Source organism: Podarcis erhardii (genome assembly GCF_964252035.2).
Source record: "Podarcis erhardii genome assembly, chromosome: Z".
In the NCBI taxonomy this organism is placed as follows: Eukaryota; Metazoa; Chordata; class Lepidosauria; order Squamata; family Lacertidae; genus Podarcis; species Podarcis erhardii.
The window spans coordinates 695,251-712,218 of NC_138504.1; the positions used below are offsets into that span (position 1 = coordinate 695,251).

General features: G+C 44.9%; 2 protein-coding genes across 8 annotated transcripts in view; one reads left to right on the forward strand and one right to left on the reverse strand.

The window, feature by feature from the left end:
• MOSPD1 (motile sperm domain containing 1) lies at nucleotides 1-11,175 on the forward strand. The gene is made up of 6 exons (XM_081846851.1): nucleotides 1-149; nucleotides 2,763-3,034; nucleotides 3,385-3,460; nucleotides 5,563-5,780; nucleotides 9,693-9,854; nucleotides 10,684-11,175. The coding sequence occupies exons 2-6, from the start codon at nucleotides 2,881-2,883 to the stop codon at nucleotides 10,713-10,715; spliced, it is 642 nt and encodes a 213-aa protein (XP_081702977.1). The 5' UTR covers nucleotides 1-149; nucleotides 2,763-2,880; the 3' UTR covers nucleotides 10,716-11,175.
• LOC309333391 (P2R1A-PPP2R2A-interacting phosphatase regulator 1-like) overlaps nucleotides 7,214-16,968 on the reverse strand; it is a 27,548-nt gene continuing 17,793 nt past the window's right edge. For 2 of the 7 annotated variants that reach the window (XM_081846846.1, XM_081846845.1), the window contains exon 10: nucleotides 13,374-14,963. In XM_081846846.1, coding sequence (XP_081702972.1) covers nucleotides 14,804-14,963 — 160 coding nt within the window. In that variant the 3' untranslated portion in view covers nucleotides 13,374-14,803. Of the gene's footprint in view, nucleotides 7,531-10,267; nucleotides 10,399-13,373; nucleotides 14,964-16,083; nucleotides 16,392-16,968 lie in introns of those variants that run through there. The other 5 variants (XR_014152484.1, XR_014152485.1, XR_014152486.1 and 2 more) reach the window with 5 other exon arrangements.

Sequence of the window (16,968 nt, forward strand, 5' to 3'; positions counted from 1 at the left end):
TCCCGGCAGCCCTAGCGCCTGGTGACGCGAGAGGGGCGGGGAAATGGGCGGGCCCGTCCGCTGAGGCGAGGGAGAGAGGCGAAGAGGCGGTGCTTCCTCGGCGGCGGCTGGTGACCGAAAGAACCCGGAGGCGGAGGCGGGTCCGAGGGGTGAGTGAGGGCAGGGAGCGAGGATCCGTCGTCGCCCAGGAGGGTCCTCAGGGATCTCATTCCCGGCGAGGGGCCTGTTTGGGGACTACAACTCCCATCATCTCTCACCGCTGGCTACTTCTAGCTGGGGATGATGGGAGTTGTAGTCCCCAAACAGCTGCGAGGCGACCCGAGCCCGAAACAAAAGCGGGCCTCTTCGGGCTTGAGGGGAAGGAGCTGCGCTGCGCTCCTCTGCGGCTCCGGTGGGGGGCGGCTCGCCTCAGCCTGAGCGTTCGCGCGCCCCCCGCCCCTCGGCGGGGAGGGGGCGATCGGGGGTCTCTGGCCTGGGTGGGGGCTTCCTGGGGGAAATGGCTCTCGAAAAAGTAGATGACCATCGCTGAGGGCGGGGAGGGCCTGGCTGTTTCGAGGGGGGGTCGTCGTCGTGCCTTTGGCAGAGTTGCGGCAGAGATGACCGCCGTAGCTGTTTGGGGACTACAGTGCCCATCATCCCTGGCCACTGGTGCTAGGGATGATGGGATTTGGAATCAAAAAAACAGCTGGAGGGCCAAGTTGGGCCATGCCTGGGCCAGAAAGGGATGAAGTCTGTTGCGAGAGAGAACAGCAGCGGTGTCCTTGTTCTACTGTCCTGGACTACAATTTCCATCATCCCTGACCACTGGTCCTGTTGGCTAGGGATGATAGGAGTTGTAGTCCCCAAAAGAGTTGTGTGGGCCAAATTTAAGGCATGGCCCAACTCGGCCCTCCAGCTGTTTGGGGACTGCAACTCCCATTATCCTTGGCCACTGGCTAAGTTTGGCCATGCCTGCTGGCAGTGCAAGGGGTCTGGTAGCTCTGTTAAAAAGAATGCCAGGGTTGGCCGCGGCAGCCCCTCACCTAGAGGGGGCTTCAGCAGCAGCAGGGGCCATATCCTCAGAGAGAGCACGTATGGATCCAAAGGTTGGACTCTGCTTGTGTGTCGTCGTCCCCCCACTCATTTTTTGTCTGCTGTTCCGGCCAATCGGGACAAGATACCCCTGCTGCTGTAAACACTAATGTGACTTGGTAGCGTTTTGTCAAGGGTGCAAGCTAGATTGGAGAGGGCCGGAATCATGTCTCCTCGTCTACAATATTCTGTTCGGTTTGTTTCCCATTCATTTCTTTGGATTTCTCTTCGCTGCTTGGTGTGCCTGAAACACATCTGGAGGAACGTGCTTCGTTAAGCTCCTTCACCAGGCTTCCTCAACCTCGGCCCACCAGATGTTTTGAGACTACAATTCCCATCCCACTAATTCTTGTTTTGATTGCATTCAAATTGACGCTGTCGTCTGGGCTAGTTCAAGTTTTGCCAGTTTTGAATTGTGTGAGTAGATCGCAGTCTCTCGGGAGTTGGCCACCCCTGCTTTTTCCGATAACAATGACGTGATTCGCAAATGTGGCAGGCTTGAAATTTTCAGGATTAATTGGCATGGGTGTTGTGAATAGCTGCTGTGGGATCTCATAGATGCATAAAAGCTTTTGGCCTACAATTCCCATGACCCCTAGCTAACGGGACCAGTGGTCAGGGATGGTGGGAATTGTAGTCCCAAAACAGCTGAAGGGCGCAGTTTGGCCACCACTGCTCTAGCTCAGGCATGGCCCAAGTTGGCCCTCCAGCTGTTTGGGCTGGGCGTCCATCAATATGTGGATGATACCCAGCTCTACCTCTCTTTTAAATCAGAACTAGTGAAGGTCCTGTGTGAGTGCCTGGAGGCGGTTGGAGGATGTATGGCAGCTAACGGATTTTGGTTGAATCCTGAAAAGACAGAAGTACTGTTCTTGGGGGACAGGGGTCAGGTCGATGTGGGGGACTCCCTGGTCCTGAATGGGGCAACTGTGCCCCTGAAGGACCAGTTACGTAGCCTGGGGGTCATTTTGGACCCATGGAGGTGCAGGTCCGTTCTGTGTCCAGGGCAGCTTCATCTGGTATGCGGGATGAGACCCTCCCTGCCCAGAGCAGAACATGCTCTGGTTATCTCCCGCTTGGACTATTGCCATGCGCTCTACGTGGGGCTGCCTTTGAAGATGACCCGGAAACTACAACTAATCCAGAATGCGGCAGCCAGACTGGAGACTGGGACTGCAGAGACTTCATAACCCTGAAAGACCTGCATAGGCTCCCGGGACATTTCCGGGCACAATTCAAAGTGACTGTGTGGACCTTGAAAGCCCGAGGGCCTTAAATCCGGCACTGGCATAGATAGATAGATAGGTAGGTAGATAGATTGATGATTGACAGTTAGATATAAGATGGATAAATAGATGATAGATAGATTAGATAGATGATAGATAGATTAGATAGATGATAGATAGATAGATAGATAGATGATAGATAGATAGATAGATAGATAGATGATAGATAGATAGATAGATAGATAGATGAGACCCTACCTGCCAGAGTGGCGGTTCCCTTGCTGCGAGAAGTGAGGTTACAGGGAACCAGGCAGAGGGCCTTCTCAGTGGTGGCGCCCGCCCTGTGGAACGCCCTCCCATCAGATGTCAAAGAAATAAACAACTATCTGACTTTTAAAAGGCATCCGAAGGCAGCCCTGTTTCAGGAAGTTTCTTAATGTTTGATGCTGTCTTGTGTTTTTATAGGTTTGCCTATAGGTTTGCCATAATGCTTTCGGATTCCTAAATTGCTGTGACGAGACGTGTGGGGAGACAAAGCCGTCGGGCGAGCAGAAGGCGCAGTGGCGAGGACGACTCGGGGCCAATGCAGCAGCAAAAAAGGCAGCCAGAGTTAGTGGAAGGAAACCTTCCTGTCTTCCTATTCCCCACGGAGCTTATATTTTATGCGGACGACCAGTCGACCCATAAACAGGTGTTGACTCTCTATAACCCCTATGAATTTGCCTTAAAATTCAAAGGTGCGTCTCAGGTACAATTCTATTTAAGGGTTTGCTTGGGGAGGAGGGATTGTCTCAACTTCCTTTTATTTGCTTTCTGACCTGCCTTTTGCCTGAAGGTCCGTGGGTGGGTTACAAGAACCTGGGAGTCCGGATAAGGCATGGCCCAACTTGGCCTTCCAGCTGTTTTGGGACAACAACTCCCATCACCCCTAGCTAACAGGACCAGCGGTCAGGGATGGTGGGAATTATAATCCCAAAACAGCTGGAGGGCTGGAGTTTGTTCGTTCCCGATGTTGAGCTTCGCTTCTGTGCCAGTTTTCCTTGCGATTGGCTGACATTGGATGACGGCCCCTTTTCTTTTCTTTCAGTTCTTTGCACAACCCCAAATAAATATGTCGTGGTCGATGCAGCGGGCGCGGTGAAGCCTCAGTGCTGTGTTGACATGTGAGTAAAAAGCTGGTTTTTGGTTTGTTGCTTTGTAATGAATAGCAACCACTAAGCTGCCTTCCAGAGGCCATTCGTTAATTTATTAGATGTATAGTCCACCCTCATCAAGACTTCTCAGGGTGGGGAAATCAAAAAATTAAAAAATGGTCCAGTGGCACCTTAGAGACCAACTCAGTTTGTTCTGGGTCTAAGCTTTACGTCGGCATGTGCCCTTCTTCAGATACACAGAAACCGAAGTCTAGTATGAAAGAGGCCTCCCAGCGTTCTCACAGGCCCATATAAGAGCAGCGCAAACAGTTGGGCCTGACGAACGTTTACTGTTCCCAACCCTAATCCTGCGGAAAGCCATCTAATTGGATTTGAATTTGATCCTGACTTGTTTTCAGGAGGTAATTTCGTTATTGCTTGATTTTATTCCAGTGTTACATATTTGGTGTTAGCCTCCCTGAGCCCAGGTTCGGACGGGGAGGGCGGGATACAAATAAAAGTTTATTATTTATTATTATTAACCAGACCCTGATAGATAGTGGGAGGGTGGGGCGAGGTTTTTCCCCAAAGAGTAGTAGGACTCAATGGGTATGGTCAACCTGTGGGCGACTGTGAACGACTTCAATTAGTCCGACAGGACCTCACCCTGTGCTCCGGGGACCAGTGTGGCTGGCATAGCACTGGGTGGACGTGGTCAGCAGGGGACCAATCCACTGTCCCTCGGACCTTGTGGGGGGCCGGACTAGATGGGGGGGATGAATGAATTCCTATTCCCCACAAACAACCCAGAGATGCATTTTAAATAAAAGGGCATATTCTACTCATGTAAAAACACGCTGATTCCTGGACAGTCCGTGGGCCAGATTGAGAAGGCGATTGGGCCGGATCCAGCCCCTGGGCCTTAGTTTGCCTACCCATGGTATAAAGGAATACAATATTGATCTAGGAAAGAAAGTTTTTATAAAACATCGCAGAAATAAAATGATACAACATGCTTATGAGAAAGGGAAAAAACATGGAGAGGATGGGTAGTCATAGGTTTGTGAAGAAACCCCATAATTGAAACTGTATGTATCTTTTGTGATCACCGATAGTTTTACAGTGGTACCTTAGTTTACGACAGGCATAGGCAACCTTGGCACTCCAGCTGCTTTGGGACTACAATTCCCATCATCCCTGACCACTCATCCTGTGAGTTAGGCATCATGGGAGTTGTAGTCCCAAAACAGCTGGAGGGCCTAGTTTGCCTATGCCTGGTTTATGACCATCATCCGTTCTGGAGGTCCCTTCGTAAACTGAAACAGGTCATAACCCAAGGCACGCTTTTGCCAATGGGGCCTCCAAAAACAGGTCATTGTCCAAAAAAATTGTTTGTAATAAAAAACCACGGGTTGTAACCCGAAAAAGGTTCGCAAACCGGGACATGCACGTCTGGGTTTGAATCGATCATCATTCAAAACTGTCGTAAGCTAGGTTGTTCACAAACCAAGGTACTAATAGAAATGATTATGACGACTTGTTGTGCATATATAAATAATGAGCTGTTTATAAATATTGGAAGTAAGTCTATTTAGTATGGAGATGACAGGCTTCCTCAACCTTGGCCCTCCATATGTTTTTTGGCCTACAACTCCCATGATCCCTAGCTAGCAGGACCAGTGGTCAGGGATGATGGGAATTGTAGTCTCAAAACATCTGGAGGGCCAAGGTTGAGGAAGCCTGAGATAAGGTAAATAGGGTGATTTAGAAATGCGGAGATAAAAGTGACTGCATATGGTAGTCAGGGAGGAGAACGGGAGAAAGTCAAAGCTCAATTTGAGTAAAGATATATGTGATGAAGAAATTTTATTTGGTTGTTTGTTATAAAGCAGGCATCCCCAACCTTTGGCCCTCCAGATGTTTTGGACTGCAATTCCCATCATCCCTGGCCACTGGTCCTGTTAGCTGGGGATCATGTGAGCTGTAGGCCAAAACATCTGGGGAGCCGCAGGTTGGGGATGCCTGTTATAAAATAAAAAAGAAAATTTAATAAACATTATATTAAAACAAAAAAAGAGCAATAACATGTTAAAAAAGGAAATGTGGCCATTCACGTCCTCCTCCCATTACAGCGTGATCCGTCACAGAGATGTCCGACCTTGCCACTATGGCGTGATCGACAAGTTTCGGCTCCAGGTCTCCGAGCAGAGCCAGAGGAAAGCGCTGGGGAGGAAAGAGGTCATCGCCACTCTGCTTCCAGCAGCGAAAGACCCGAAGGAAGAGGAGGAGAAGAGGATCACGGCGCATCTGGCAGAGAGCGTCTTTTTCGAGCAGGCTTTGTGCCAGCCAGGTAGTTGGATGGTTGGAACACCATTGCTTTTTGGAGCTATAGACCTGCCTCTTTCTCTATTATTTATTATTATTATTATTATTATTACTACTATTATTACTACAGTGGTACCTTGGGTTACATATGCTTCAGGTTACAGACTCCGCCAACCCAGAAATAGTACCTTGGATTAAGAACTTTGCTTCAGGAGAAGAGAAACTGTGCAGCGGCAGCAGGAGGCTCCATTAGCTAAAGTGGTACCTCAGGTTAAGAACAGTTTCAGGTTAAGAATGGACCTCCAGAACGAATTAAGTTCTTAACCAGAGGTACCACAGTATTATAAACCAGGGGTTAGCAAACTTTCAGCAGGGGGCCAGAGATGCATATAAAAGGGCACATTCTACTCATGTAAAAACACGCTGGTTCCCGGACCGCCAGAAGGCAATTGGGCCAGATCCGGCCCCTAGGCTGTAGTTTGCCTACCCATGGCAGGGGCTGGCAATTTTTTTTCATGGCGGGCTGGTCCACTCTCCCTCAGACCTTGTCGGGGGCTGGACTAGATTTTTTTTTGGGGGGGGGGATGAATTCCTATGCCCAACAAATAATCCAGAGATGCATTTTAAATAAAAGGACACATTCTACTCATGTCAAAACATGCCGATTCCTAGTCCCATTCCACCGGATTGAGAAGGCCATTGGGCTGCATCTGGCCCCCGGGCCTTAGGTTGCCTACCCTTGTTATATGCATTTGTGAATGTTTACTCAAACCCTGCCAATGAGTCCAACTCTCCTTGTTGTCTCTTCATATATATCATAAATGGTTCCCATTCTCTTTTAAAGTCTTTGTTGTCCCTCTCATGTAATTTATCTCTTCATTTTGCTAATTCTGCATATTCCATGACTTTCTCTTGCCGTTGTTCTTTCTTGGCTTTCTTCCGTCTTCTGAGCTGGGGCTAATAGAATCCTTGCTGCTGTTGTTTCACGCATAAATAATTTCCAGTTGTCCTTTCTTATTTCTTAAAGCATATTTACAAGCAGACAATATGGAGGCATTTCCCCACATCTGCCATATTAAGCAGCTGGTCCCTTACCTCCCTTGTCCTGACCTCGCCACAGTGACCCATGCAACGGTCACCTCCAGGCTTGATTATTGTAACTCGCTCTACGCAGGGTCGCCCTCAAAGCTCACCCAGAAACCCCAGCGGGCAGAGAACGCCTCGGCGAGGTTCCTCGCAGTGTCCCCGCTGCAGGACCATGTCCACCCAGCGCTGTGCCAGCCGCACTGGCTCCCAGTGGAGCACAGGGTCAGGTTTCAGGGGCTGGTTTTCACCTTTAAACTAGGCTTCCTCCACCTCAGCCCTCCAGATGTTTTTGGCTGAGGAAGCCTGCACTTAACCCCAAAAACCAAAAAGAGTAAAGGGAAAGGTTCAGAAAGAAAGAAAGGACTACACCCATTTGACTTTTTAATGTTTTATTTGAGAATATTTACAAACAAACAAACATGTACACACACTTCACCCCCCAAAACCAAAGACAGTAAAGGGAAAAGGTGAGAAAAAAAGAAAAGATGGAGGAGCACACCCATTTGACTCCCCTCCACCAGCACTTGTCACCTTGAGAGTCCTTTTAAGTTCTCATTCCCATTACGTATTATTTATCACTGCAATTACTTCTTTGATAGTATGATTACGGTGTAACATCAAGTCACCTTACAAGCTTAACCTTCCTCTGCTTGTTAATATGAAGAGGATACCAGCAAGGTTGAACCTTTCTGTAAGGAAAAAAAAGGATTTTATGATTCAAAAAAAAGGAAACCTTCCTCTGCTTGTCAATATGAAGAGGATGAACTTTTCTGTAATGTGTGTGTGTGTGTGTGTGTGTGTGTGTGTGTGTGTGTTTTAAATCAAGTCTTACCTCCTGGCTTCTCCCTGCCCTGCCTAGGTGAGGAAGGGAGCTGGCTGAGCACCATTTTCAGCAATCCCTCTCTGGAGCCAGCCCTTTTGCACCGCTCATCTTTCCCCCGCCGCCCAGCCTACCCATGAGAAGCGGCGGCAGCCCCTAGGAGGGTAAGCGTGGGGGATGGGGAGGAGGACTACTTGCCCACCTCGCCTCTTCTTCCAGCTCCCACCCTCCCTGGTGCTGGTTCTCCGGCCCGCCCCAAAGTCTGAGGGACAGTAGACAAGCCTGCAGCAAAAATTTTTTTGCTGGCCCCTGCACCTAATGGGAAGCTCAAAAGCTGAACCTGACCATCCCTCGCCCCGCTGGTGGTTTTTGGCAATTGGTATTCAGAGGAACACTGTTTTCCCCCATTGGAGGTCGAACCTAGCCCATGGGTAGGCAAACTAAGGTCCGGGAGCCGGATCCAGCCCAATCGCTTTCTCAATCCAGTCGGTGGACCATCCGGGAATTGTGTTTTGACATGAGTAGAATGTGTCCTTTTATTGAAAATGTATCTCTGGGTGATTTGTGGGGCATAGAAATTCGTTCATTCCCCCCCCCAACTAGTCCAGCCCCCCACAAGGTCTGAGGGACAGTGGACTGGCCCCCTGCTGAAAAAGGTTGTCAATCTCTGAAGTCCTAGCCATTCTGGCTGGGTGGATTTGACGGGAAGCCCAATGTCAATAAAAGCAAGAATGTTTGGTGAAATGAAATGTTTAGGAATGAAGTGGATCTCATTTGAACGTTTTGTTAGGGTGGCCAAGACTGTGATCTACTCACAAAGTTAAAAACTAGCAGTGATCTACCCCGGTTCAGGTCTAAGTTGTTGAGCTTTTTTTAGGGAAGCCAAAGTTCTTGAGCTTCTTTGGGGGGAGCCAGTGATGATGATGATGATGATGATTAATTTATACCCCACCCATCTGGCTAAGTTTCCCCAGTCTATCAAGTGTTAAAAACAATACAGCATTAAATATTAAAAACTTCCCTAAACAGGGCTTCCTTCAGATGCTTTCAGATTTACCTGTTGGACATGCCTATGTTATACCATTCAAAAAACTGTGGGCAAAAAGTATAAATTTTACAGCATGTTATTTAATAAGAGAAAATTACCTGAAAATGCACCATAGGTGGTATTTAGCACTGGAGAGATTGGCTAAAATGAACAGATCGCTTAGTAATAAGTGTTGGGAGATGCACAAAGCAGATTGGAACCTTCTACCATATGTGGTAGACATGTTCAGAGATCAGAAAGTTCTGGGACATGATCCATGAATAAATAAAAAAGTTACTAAGAACTTCACAAAGTAAAAGACCAGAAACATATCTTTTGGGAATATTGAACAGTGATATTCCAAAAGAAAAAACTCATTTTTTTCTGTATGCAACATCAGCAGCAAGAATTCTAGTGGCTAAGTACTGGAAGGGTAACCAGGTACTGACCAAAGAGGAGTGGCTATATAAATTATGGGAATATTTGGAACTGGCCAAATGGACGGATATAATAAGACTAAAGCCAATGAATACAGTCCAGGAGGAATGGAATTGCTTGAATGACTACTTAGAAAAGACAAGGTTCAAATGTAAAAATTTGGCTGTGTCTAGAATGACCTGGTGAATGGAAAAGGGGAAATATACACATTTATATATTCAGATGAAAATAATACTGAAATACAGATAAAATATGAAAGGTGAAAGGAAGTGCTGTGAGAGTGATGGAAGTCTATTATTATTTTGTAAACCAGTGTTTATTGTAATGAAATATGATACTTTATTCTTCTTTTCTATCTACTTTTCTTTGCATTTTTTCTTTTTCTTTATTTTTTCTTTCTGTTTTATTGGATATTATTCTTTATGGTTTCGTTTTGATGTATTTACTTTGCAATATAATAAAGATTTTTTTAAAATGTTTTGTTATTTACAAAATTCAATAGGGGGGGGAGGAAAGGACAGGAATTGCCCTTTTCCATAGTGTCAAATGCCTTTTCCTTTTTCCAGAAAACAGAACTGCCTCATCGGGGCCGAGTTTGCTCACTGTGTTCCTTGGAATCGTGTGCATTGCGGCTCTCATGCTTCCCACGCTGGGAGAAGGGGGTTCCCTTGTGCCTCTCTACCTCCACTTAAGTGTGAATCAAAAGTTAGTAGCGGCTTACATATTAGGTACGCATCTTTTTGTCGTCATTTCGAAATAGGATTTGGGGCCGAGTGTAAAAATGCAAATGTGTAAAGAAACGTAAAAAACAACCCTATAATTGAGTTACTGCGTGAGGGCCATGTCAGCAAATTGCAACCAGGGTGGATCAATGTTTTTTAAAAGCAAGTTTTTTAAAATAGGGTTGTTTTTTTTAAATCGGATTTTTTAAATAAAATGCTTTTGGAGGAAGAATCTTTCTATAGTTTTCTGTTTAGGTTACATTATAGTCCAAAGCAGGCTTCCTCAACCTCGGCCCTCCAAATGTTTTGAGGCTACAATTCTTTTTCTCTTTCCAATCAAGTACAGCAGAAAAGCTGTCCAAATGGAAACAGTCAACTTATTAAACCTCACCATCATTTCATCCTTATCTGTCAATGTATTTCTTATAGTAGAACCAAATCAGTCATTTTTGATACAACTGTAAAAACTACTCTGAAAATTTACGATTCCAAAAAGGAAACCTTCCTCTGCTTGTCAATATTAGGAGGATGTCAGCAAGGCCGAACCTTTCTGTAAGGGGAAAAAAAGAGATTTAAATCAAGTCTTACTGACTAGTGATTTAACTGATTGCAACTGAAAGTAAATTTGAGCTCTCTGACATTTCGGCATTTGTAGAGAGATGAGTTGTGTATGTAAGATAAGTTGTGTATGTAAACCACGTTTCACAAATATTCACAAACGTGCTCCCAGTGAACAAGCTTTCATGCGCGTGCGCCCCACCTAACAAAACTCTTGGTGTGGGTTATTTCTCAAGTTAAGCCGAAATAACTGGCTTTTTTCTTCTGATTCTTGCAGGTCTCATCACTATGGTCATCCTGAGAACATGAGCAATAACACAATTGGATGTCCATCTTTTTTCTCCTATTTTTTTACTGCCTTTTAAATCCGCATCCTGAATGTGGGCCTCTGACCTCCATTTGGGTGCAAAAATCATCTGGCGATTTGCATCGCTCTCTTTTTTTTCTTTTTTCTTTTTAAGCAAAGTTTTAACTCCGTTTTCACCGGAAAGACTCACGCGCTCGGAGGTGCTTTTTGACTGACGAAATGGTTGAAGGAAAAGGAATCGAAAGAAGCTTTTCTACCTATGTCTACCGTGCAAAAATCTCATTTGTGCTTTCTTTTTAAATTGCATGTTTTTAAATTCATGTCAACTTCAGTGTTTGACCGCCATAGGAGCCGGCAGTTCTATCTGCAGTGTTCATTTGCCTGTAAGTATTGCAAATTTAAATACAGATAAAAACGCCTGGATGGCGGAATTGAAAGCCGCTTGCCCGATGGTGGAAGCTGCCGTATTTTTCCGTTTATCTTTGGAGACTCCGGTTTAGGAAAACGGGGGGGGGGGGGTTGCCCAGAGCATGGATAGGCAAACTAAGGCTCTGCCCAGTCGCCTCAGGATCCAGCCTATGGACAGTCCGGGAACCAGCGTGTTTGGACATGAGTAGAATGTGTGCTTTTATTGAAAATGCACCTCTGGGTGATTTGTGGGGCATAGGAATTCATTCATTCCCCCCCCCCCCAATAGTCCAGCCCCCCACAAGGTCTGAGGGACAGTGGACCAGCTCACGGCTGGAAAAAGTTGCTGACCCCTGACGCCCTTTTTAGAAAAGGAGAAAAGAGGACAAGCTTTTGCAACCATACAACTACACCAGATGAATTGCTGACTGCCAAATTGGCGACACAGATTTTTTAATTTTTTAAAACTAATACATTATAATGGCCAGATCCCGAGGTTTATGCAACAGGAGGTGCCTGTTCTACGCATGCGTGCGGCGCAGTAGAGTGCTTCTGTGCAAAACGCGGTAAAATACTTCCAGGTTTGTCGCTTACGTATCCTGAAGTTTACGCAACCAGAGGGTTAGGTAAGCTGAGGTACCGCTGTATCTGCACTTCAGGGCAGGTCATGCATAGCAGGTGCAGGCGTGGCCCTCCAGCTCTTTTGGGACTACGATGCCCATCATTCCTAGTTAACAGGACCAGTGATCAGGGTTGATGAGAACTGTAACAGCTGGAGGGCCAAGTTTGGCCATGCCTGTAGTAGGGGATATCTCCTTCCGTTTCCCATGGCAACTACATCTTCTAACTTGGTCTACCAATTGAGAAGAGGGTTTGCCAATGGAAACCTATTCATTGATTCTATCACTGCTGTATTCTCAAGCGTGGGTGCCAGTGGGGAGAGTTACAAAGTGTGGGGAAACACGCTAAAAACATCCTTTAAAAAAGCTCAGCAACTTTGGGGTAAAATTGTAAAAAGTAGCTCTAAAAATTAATAATCTTTTTTTTAAAAAAATATTGATTTTTATCCACTCTGATCCATGGACATTATTGTGAAGCCTTTGGCAATGCTGGACACAACTGCCCTTAGACTAGAATGTCACTTAAATTGGAAACCATCTTTAGAAAGATTTTCTCTCCGGAAGCATTTTATTTTAAAAATCTGATTTAAATCCAAAAAAATCTGATTTTGGGGTTGTTTTTTTAAAAAAATCACTGATTTTTATCCACCCTGTCATGTGGTCATGCAGTGCTTTCAAATGCTCTTAGCTTACCTGGGATTGCCCACATAAGCCTCAAGTGTTCCCATTTTAAAGAACAAGGAACCGAGGCTAAGCAAGAATGGTCTATCCCAGGCATAGGCAAACTCTAGCCCTCCAGATGTTTGGGACTACAATTCCCCTCATCCCTGACCACTGGTCCTGTTAGCTAGGGATGATGGGAATTGTGGTCCCAAACATCTGGAGGGCTGGAGTTTGCCTATGCCTGATCTATCCAAAGGTACCTGAATTGAGGTTTGAAAACTTCACTGCTACAGTTCTGAAGTTCCAGTACTAGGTCAAACAGCAGCCAGTAAGTGCACGGATTGACAACTTGTATTTTAAAATTATTATTATTAATAATAAAATAAAATAATTATTAAATTGTTGTTATATAATATAAATTTTCTAAGCTGTAGATAACATCCTGTGTATTAGGTCTTGTATTGCTGGGACTATAGGAAACCCTTTTGATATGTCAGCCCTTCGTTTAGCTTGGTGTTGTCAACACTGACTGGCAGCTGTTCTCTTGGGCTTCATGTGTGTCTTTCCCCCTGGAGATGTCAGGGAAAGCTTAATAATTCTAAAATAAAATTATTATTATAAATTATAGTAATAACATTAATATTAAATTAATAATATATTACTAATTTTATAATTATAATTATTATAAAATAAAATTATTATTTTTAAAAAATAATGATGATGATAATAAAAGATCGAATTTGTTGGATTTAAATCAGATTTCTTTATTATTTAGCAGCAGCTGGGAGGCCAGCCAAAACAGCACAGTTTATCTACACAAATACAATTTGCACGCAGATTAAAATTGAAATATATATATAAAAAATCGGTCCAGTAGCCCCTTAAAGACCAACTAAGTTTGTTCTGGGTCGAAGTTTTTGTGTGCATGTGGATAAAATAGTCATTTAAAAAAATAAAGATACCCCTGGGTGACATTTTACAATATGCACATTTATTGGAGGCGAGGAAACTCTCTCTCTCCCAGGCAAAAACCGGAATACAGGTAACAAGAGGCCCAACTCCGATTCCAAACCAAAGCTTTCCAAAGGAAAATTCCAGGAAGGGGAAAGCCAAATGTCCTTTTTTTCGCCCTTTTTCCGGGCCAGACAAGCACAATCACGCTTCAAATTCCGCACTATTTCTTGGAAGGAAGGAAGGAAATCAAAGTTTTCCAAATCCGGAAGACAAGAAACATTTGGAACCGGAATCGCACAAATCCGGCGGACAAAGTTGCCTATCAATACAGACCAGCCAGTGCTCGCAGGACATGGGGAAAGGGCTTCAATCATAAAAAAATACTCTAATAAATCACCAGACTTTTGTTATTATTTTACAGAATTATAAATAATAAATAGCGTGACACAGTAGATTACAAATGGGTTGCATCTTTTTTTTCCTTTTTTGGAAATTAAGCCCAATTGGATCTTGTGAGGAATAAATCAGACTTCCTCAACCTCGGCCCTCCAGATGTTTTTGGCGTACAACTCCCATGATTCCTAGCTAGCAGGACCAGTGGTCAGGGAAGATGGGATTTGTAGTCTCAAAACATCTAGAGGGCTGAGGTTGAGGAAGCCTGGAATAGATCATTTCTTGCACCCCAAACCGAATGACATTTCCCATACTTAAGTGTACTTCTCAGTTTCCACCAGCATTCATCTCAAGAAACAAGCAAACTCTGGCCCTCCAGATGTTTTGGCCTACAACACCCATCATCCCTAGCTAACGGGACCAGTGGTCAGGATGATGGGAATTGTGGTCCCAAAATAGCGGATGGGGCCAAGTTGGGCTACCAACTTGGCCCTCAAGCTGTTTGGGGAATACAATACCCATCCTCCCTAGGTAACAGAACCAGTGGTCAGCGATGATGGGAATTGTAGTCCCCAAACAGCTGGAAGGCCGAGTTTGACTAGGCCTGACCTAGAATAAACTCATTTATTTCAGCTCCATTCTTACCTTCGGAACAAGGGATCGTGACGGCGACCGGTTTCCCACCGATATTTTTAATGCAAATATAAATTGGATGCTTTTCCAGGAATTCGGAGGAAATGTGGGTGTCATTTCTTTGAAAGGAAAGTCCCGATCCAAGGATATGTTCGCAAAATAATTTGTAGTTAAAAGGAAAACCGAGCAGACGTTGGCAAAAGAATTAAAAGGGAAACCGGTAAGCCAGGGCCTGATGCGACCATTAAAAGGAGGATTAAAATCGCCTGGAGACGTTGCCGAGGAGGGTTGACGTGGGTGTTTCGCACTCAGCACTCCTAATCCGGATGCCCTTGGGGATTTTATGCCGCCGGTTTCTCCGTAGGCGGGTATAGCAAAAGGATGGCGCAGGCGGACATCCAGGCTGGCGGCAGGGCGAGTCACTTGGGCGAAAGGTCTTCCATCAAGATGAATGGGGAAGCAGGTTCGGATCGCGCAGCAGGCGATTCCGCTGCAGCGCCAGAGGCAGCGCCTTTGGCCAGTGAGTCAGTGGAGGGGCTGGCGCCGCTGGAGCAACTGTCGAGGGCATCTGAGGGCAGGCTGCGGACGCAAGGGGAAACCGCAAGCTTCAGTCAGGGCACATAAAATAAAAAATGGTCCAGTAGCATCTTAGAGCAGGCATAGGCAAACTCCTATGTTTGGGACTACAATTCCCATCATCCCTCACCAGTGCTCCTGTGAAGTGGGGATGATGTGGGTTGTAGTCCCAAAACAGCTGGAGGGCCAAGTTGGGCCATGCAGCGGTGACCCAACTTGGCCCTCCAGCTGGTTTGGGACAATTCCCATCATCCCTGACCACTGGTCCTGTGAGCTGGGGATTATGGGTGTTGTAGTCCCAAAACAGCTGGAGGGGCAAGTTACCGTATTTTTCGCTCCATAAGACGCACCAGACCATAAGACACACCTAGTTTTTAGAGGAGGAAAACAAGAAAAAAAAATTCTGAACGAAACAGTGGATGTATGAGTTTTGTGGTTCATGCAATGGCCACAGACGTGATTTGACGGTGAGTTTGGGGTAGCCCATTGCAAAAATCCTGAGGATTCATGTGGATCTGTGCTTTGTAACCACGTTGTTCCACCATTGTGTGGCCCCACAAAACGGTGCGTGATTTTTTTGGTGCAGGCTGTAGCCAGGGACATGTTAGGTGATCTGATGGTGAATTTGAAGTGACCCAATGTAAAAATCCTGAGGATCCATGTGGATCCGTGCTTTGTAATCAGGTTTTTGCACCATTGCGGCCCCACAAAAAAGTGGATGCATGATTTTTTTTGGTGCAGGCTGTAGCCATGGACATGTTACGTGATCTGATGGTGAATTTGAAGTGACCCAATGTAAAAATCCTGAGGATCCCCCCTCCCAGGCAGCCTCCTTTATCGTGTCCCTTGCCAATCAGCGGCTTTGTTTCAACACCCACTTCCCTCTTTCAAAAAAAGGAGCATGATCTGCTTTTTGACCCTGGGCAATTTAGCTCCAGGGACCACGTATTCGCTCCATAAGGCACACAGACATTTAGGAGGAAAAAAGTGTCTTATGGAGCAAAAAATACGGTATGTATCTGCACACTTCTTCAGGTCAGTACCCACCCGGGTGGATTGGGTACTATCATTTATTGCTATTAAGTCTGTTGAAATCACAATTCAAATCACTCGTCAGTAAGGCTTGATTTAAAATCCTTTTTATTTACAGAAAGGTTCAGTCATGCTGGCATTAACTTAATATGGACCATTGGAGGAAGGTTTCCTTTTTGGAATCATCAATTTACAGAGAAGCTTTTACAGTTTACGGGCTGAGGGAGTGTTTGTGGCAGGGTGGATTTGATACAAATCAAATAGATATAAATCACTCATCAGTCAGACTTTATTTCAATCACTCATCAGTAAGGCTTGATTCAAGTCATTTTTTTTAATAGAAAGGTTCAACCTTGCTGCCATCCTCTTAATACTGACAACCAGAGGAAGGTTTCCTTTCTGAAATCATAAATTTTCAGAATAGTTTTTACAGTTATATAAAAAATGAGTGATTTTTTAGCACACATGAAAAACTTTAACCACATCCTTATTTCCTGATGAATAGCCTTTGGACTAGAACAGGCATAGGCAAACTCGGCCCCCCAGTTGTTTTGGGACTACAACTCCCATCATCCCTAGCTAACAGGACTAGTGGTCAGGGATGATGGGAGTTGTAATTCCAAAACATCCTGAAGGCCAGAGTTTGCCTATGCGTGGACTAGAAAGCCACTTAAATAAATCTTTAGAAAGATTTTTCCTCCAAAAGCATTTTGTTTTAAAAATCTGATTTAAATCAAAAAAATCTAATTGAAGAAAAAAAAATCTGATTTAATTTTTTCAAGAATACCATTTTTTTATTTTTTAAAAAAATCCTTGATTTTTAGCCACCCTGATCCATGGACATATGTCACTTCAACAGAAAACTATCTTTAGAAAGATTCCCGCCCCCCAAAGCATTTTATTTTAAAATTCCAAATTAAATTTTAAAAATCTGATTTAAATTTTTTAAAAATCAAATTTAAAAAAAACTTTTTAA

Bases quoted from the DNA above. Each gene is read 5' to 3' on its own strand.
- MOSPD1 (XM_081846851.1), top strand. From the start codon at position 2,881: ATGCAGCAGCAAAAAAGGCAGCCAGAGTTAGTGGAAGGAAACCTTCCT. The intron at 3,461-5,562 runs GTGAGTAAAAAG...CTCCCATTACAG, and splicing joins CCTCAGTGCTGTGTTGACAT to CGTGATCCGTCACAGAGATG. The intron at 9,855-10,683 runs GTACGCATCTTT...TGATTCTTGCAG, and splicing joins AGTAGCGGCTTACATATTAG to GTCTCATCACTATGGTCATC.